We start from the raw sequence: 5,457 nt of genomic DNA on the forward strand, positions 1-5,457 counted from the left end.
ATACAGAAACCTCATCGAACGCTTAAGGAAAACGAGAGTGATACATTTCACATTCCTAACACGCACACGGAGAGTTCAGGCCTCAAGGTCCGACCCGCGAGAGAGCCCGTGCGTTCCATTTAACCGTTGGGTATTTGCCAAAAAAAAAAAAAAAAAACGAAAGGAGAAAAAAGAAATATGGAAAGAAGGTAGAGGCATGAGATACAGTCCATTTTGTGGTTAAAAAAAAAAATTTCCCTGAATCTCTCTGGCGTTTTATTGGTGTCCAGTCCAGTGGTACGAGTCATCCCAGGTGGAATGCCCATCAAGGAAGGAAACGCTTCGGATTATCTGGAAATGAGATCAAACGATGAATCATGTGGTGAGGCTGTAAACTGGTGACTCTAGTCATCCCAATTGCAGGAACTTGGAAAAATGAAGACAATGTATTCGACTTATAGTAATTTGAAAGCGTCGATTTGTGAGCAATTCAATGGTACACCGAAAGAGAGAATAATATATTTTCATCAGTGGCAGTGAAAAATACCGGTTGTCATGGATCCGGAAGTGGTGTCCCGTGCACGTCTTGCCCGTCGGCCCATCCAATTCCTTGACGATGCCAACAGGTGGCTATGGGAACCACACGGTGCACCATGATGGTGAGGTTATATACCTGAGGAAATGCAAGCGAGGTCAAGACGGCGACGCGCGACACGGAACCCTCTCACCCGGTCGCCTAGACAGGCAGACATGACCACCGCGCAAGTGCGAGTGAGTCAGAGACGATGATAAGAAATAAGGAAAAAAAAAATAATAATAAAAATGAGAGAAGCATCTTCCTGAGCTTGTGTGCTGCGCACTCGCGCGCCAACTGTTCAGGCACTGGGTACAGTACGCCTGGACAGGCCATTTCACATTCCCACGTCCTTAATATAGATTGTTGATACACGAGTAGACGGTTCAACGCACACACGGATACATATTCAGTGTTGGCGATTCATGGGTCGGCGGGTATATAACAGCCGTGGCACATGAGGGGTGAGGAGGGGGGAACAGGGGGGGGGGGCGACGAAGGAAAGGTGAAATGGACCTAGGTGGGTGGGATAGTCTCACGGCACAGGTGATGGTATATAAAACTACTTCTCGGGAACGTGTGCTTCATAACTGGAAAACTTGATCTTTCAGATCTTCTTCTGGGGGAGGGTAATGCATTTAATGGAATGGATTTTAAACGTCTTTGAGTTGTTTTTGTCAAGCCACAACTTGAGTGATGGTGAATTTAAAAAACTGACTGAATATTTAATTAAATTCTTATGAACTCCTGACTATTTTATGAGCTATTGCAAAAGTCTACATGTGTTGTTTGAGTGATGAAAGTTCTCATTGACTACAAACTGATGTTTTTCCAATGCGAGAAGTTAGTATAAGGCGCTGAGCAAATAGCACCGGGATTCCGGGCGTACCAGCTGATTTGAGATAATCCCTCCGGTTTGTCTGTCGACGTGCGACAGATTTGTAGCACGCGAGATCCCTAAATGGTATTTTAGAGTGACCGACAGCGGTTCAAAGTGGATTAGCTGTCGGTGATAAACCGAGTCAAGTATCAAAAATAGAGATACAGGTCGTGAAATTCTTGAGGGAGTGTCGAAATTGCGCAACGATAATGGGGATAGGTGAATTTAGATTACCGATGTGATTTAATTAATTGAAATAACAGGTGACCCTCAGCGGTGGAATGGTAACCGCTGGACAACGGCACGATAACCTCTTTCACACAGTAGCTGTGACAGGCGGTATATGCGGATCATCAGATGTGCGATTCCGCAGTCCATGTGCCATTCGCTGGACAAGTCTACCCCAACGATCTGTAAGATTGCTACTGTAAGATTACAAAGCCACTCTGGGTTATACCCCCATCCGACCGTGCCAAATGTGCGATCCCCGCGATGCCATTCATTTTCATCTCACTCATTTCTTCTTGCTCGCCCTCGGGGCGACAAACTGGCAGATATTATACATAATGTGTCAGCATCGCTGTACCTCAGCAAGGAGAATTGCACACAGTATCTCATCATTACTCGTATGTGTGGTTAGGTTATATAGGTACTGCAATGACTCGTCATTTTCACGTCACTGACGCGAAATGCTGCCGTGAGAATAGTTCCTCAGCGTTCTCCCTCATCATGCTGGTGGATGACAAGAAGACCTCAATGTCCACCCGCAAACTCACGAGCGCTTCATTTGACCTCAGCATTTTTTTTTTAATGGTACATAAAAAAACCGTTAACTCACAGCAGTTGGGCCTCCGCGCCCACGAGGTACCTGCATTCTCCAATCATCGCCTGATACCAGATGTTGATTTTCAATCTGTCATGACCTCTTCAAAATCCCGATGATGCAAGATTCGTCTTTGGAACAGACCTGATTATTTTTTATTGAATCAGTTCACTGGATCTGGATTAATTATAAACCTTGTTGACAAAATATTTGCGACATTCTCTGTCTCAATGCGCGACTGAATCGTTTACAAATGGATACTCTCAAATTGCTATGAGTTGAATACCTTTTTTTATAGACTGGTTGTCTCGAGAGTATGACTTGTCTCCGGTGCTTTAGCGTTACGAGTAAGAACCGCTGAATTTTCTAGATGATTGTCAAAGAATTGGGCTGACCCAAACGGCTCGTAAATTAGGTCTCGATAAACCGAGTTGTAAGCAGCTTCTTCGCTGAATTTGCCTATCCCCTGTGGGGTTTCTCTCTACATCGAGTCGGTTTTATCGCCGGCCGACAAGCATTTAACTTTACGATCGACCACGCCGCCATATGTGCAGGCTCACCCTTTCTCATTTCTCTGGGCCTCTTTCAGCTAGAGGTATATTCCCTATCTCATGGATCGGTGCAAATGGACCTAGCCATGCTAATTCTCATGACACGCGTTAAGAATCTGACGTTTAATCCCGTGGAAATGCAACGGCGTTGAAGCGCAGGCCTCGGGGCATGAGCTTTACCTGTACGACTGAATTCTATTTACCGATCACGTTGAATTATTTCTCCATCCTGAGATCTCAACAGCTTCAATTATTGATCAAATTCATTGCTCTCTGTTTGCAGTCATTCTTCGGGCGGACTTACAACAACCTGGGCAGCATATCCGAGTGCAAGAACGGTGGGGTGTGCGTCATCAACAAGAAGAACCGAACGGCCTGTAAGGCCTGTAGATTACGCAAGTGCTTGATGGTGGGTATGTCGAAATCGGGTTCGCGGTACGGAAGACGATCGAATTGGTTCAAGATTCACTGTCTCCTCCAAGAGCAGACCAACGGAAATCAGGGTGGCAATCCCTCGGGCTTCGGTGGTGGATTTCTTCCAGGATTTCTTCCTCCATCCCATTCAACTCCAAGTGTCTTCAAAGACAAGGATCGTGCATCTCCCAGTCAAGAAGACCTAGCCCTTCAGTCACACCTGCTGCACGTGGCAATGCTGAAACAGGAGCGCGAACGAGGCAATAAGTCACCACATCCGGACGATGTAGCCTTGCAAAATCAGCTGAGGTTACTCGCCTGGCAGAAGGAGCGAGAGCGAGCTGGTCACCACCAACAGCAGCATCAGCCTGGCACCCCACCGAGAGACAGTACACCACCGCCATTCAGCTACAAGCACCCAACGACCTCTCCTATGTTTCCCGTGAACTTTGCACCGGATAAAATGATGACTCTACCATCGAGTCCACCCGAAGTCTTCCGGCCGTTCCTTCCGGTGTACAACGGCCGAACAGCTGACACACCCAGTGACAGTGGAGCATCATCAGCCGATGGCAATGATCACGACGAATCGCGGAGCAATTCAGCTTTGAGTTTCTTCAAAGTTGCATCACCAACGCTGTCCGAACGTGAATTCCCACCGAGAAAAATCAATGCCACAGTCACTCTCACCACTGGCTATCATCCACATCATGGCCTTGGTCTGATTTATCCACCACCTGGCCTGGTAACACCAGCAGCATCTCAGCACTCACCACGAGGTGGTGATCTACTTCTGGTCAGTCCAAGTCCTGGTGGCTTAGCTGTCGAGCAGGATGAGCCCATCGATCTCAGCATAAGATCCACAAGGAGTTCGCCGAGGCCCAGCAGGAGTCCGGTTCAGAACACCGAGAGCCGGCCCGAGAGCAGGGGCAATCTCACCGAGGAGACAACAGCCAAAAGCAAACCCCTCGATCTCACGTGTGGTGTCAAAAGGCCTGCTGAATTATCACTTTCGCTGTGAATATAGAGATATTATTTTCTACAATATTTTTCATCGAATGGCTGAAGAGTGAGGCTGGACCTGGGTTCAAGCTTGACCATTGTGTTCAATTTGTACATAATATTATTCAAATCACGGAGACAATTAATTTATTATTGAGTAGTTAGATGAAAGAGTTTTATTTTGTATGTTTTATGGTTTTCCCTTGATCCCCCTTCCTTATTGATAATTTTAAATCTATACTTGTTTCACGAGATAAATTATGTACGCCCAATTCATAAACTTACTAGAAAGGCCAGATGTTAAAGTGCCTTAATATATATTTATATAAATAAAATTTCAGTGGCGATGTGATCGAGCGAGTCGTGACCGTCAGAAATGAAAAACTCTCAGCTCACAAAAATATGACCGTCAGGTGACAGTCACTGACGGTCACCCTGTATCATCCTCTTGTCAATAATCGATCAGATAATATTTGATCACTGACAAATTGCGCAACGTGACAATTATTTTCTTCCGTGCCAGAAAATTTATTTGGAACAGATCGTTTGATCACATTCCCGCCGATCTGTACACACTAGAAAATGGCGAGTTAGATTTAAGGAAATGGCAGCCAGTAACATTGGGCACTAAATAATTCTCATCCTACGAATCTCCATAAAACCCCATCAACGAATATTATGTTCCTAGGGTATAAAAAAAAATTGTCAATTTGTAAATAATGAAAATTGATCATCATAAATCGAGAATTTTTATATTGTACATACTAGTATGTAAGAGGTGATGATGAGGCCAGTAAGCGACAGAATAAAAAAAAAAAAAAAAAAAAAATTTTTTTTATTTCTCAATGGTACAAGTCCACCTGTGTTCATTTATTACCCAACCTGTGTTCGAGGCTCGCCCATGAATTGCAGAAGTGCAAAGGCGTAACATGTATTGGAAGCGCAGCGCAAACCCTCTGATCTTTTGATTTTCCAAACGATATATTTACGACTGTGCGTTAATCCTAAATCCTTCAGGTACGGTGAAGGTGAGGTGGAGGGAACTTGTATTTTCCGAACAGGGAATCACTTAGCTGGCATATAAATCACATCGGAGGAGTTTCAGCTGCATCAGGAAAGTGTGTACACAAGGGAGAAAACTACCGTGGGCGATACTCCGAGGTGCTGACCAGAACAATCGGCCTTGGTGCTTTTTTTTTTTTCTCAACACATTCTCCCTATTTTTTAACAGCTT

At 45.0% G+C, this 5,457-nt stretch overlaps 1 protein-coding gene across 1 annotated transcript; it reads left to right on the forward strand.

The window, feature by feature from the left end:
* The first annotated feature begins 729 nt into the window (after positions 1-729).
* Positions 730-5,074, forward strand: LOC105271372 (zygotic gap protein knirps-like). Its single transcript, XM_011312893.1, has 3 exons — positions 730-750; positions 1,697-1,846; positions 3,091-5,074. Exons 1-3 carry the CDS (start codon positions 730-732, stop codon positions 4,240-4,242), a joined length of 1,323 nt encoding a protein of 440 aa, XP_011311195.1. The 3' UTR covers positions 4,243-5,074.
* The last annotated feature ends 383 nt before the right edge of the window (positions 5,075-5,457 follow it).

The sequence above is a fragment of the Fopius arisanus genome, unplaced genomic scaffold (genome assembly GCF_000806365.1).
Source record: "Fopius arisanus strain USDA-PBARC FA_bdor unplaced genomic scaffold, ASM80636v1 scaffold00108, whole genome shotgun sequence".
NCBI classification, from domain to species: Eukaryota; Metazoa; Arthropoda; class Insecta; order Hymenoptera; family Braconidae; genus Fopius; species Fopius arisanus.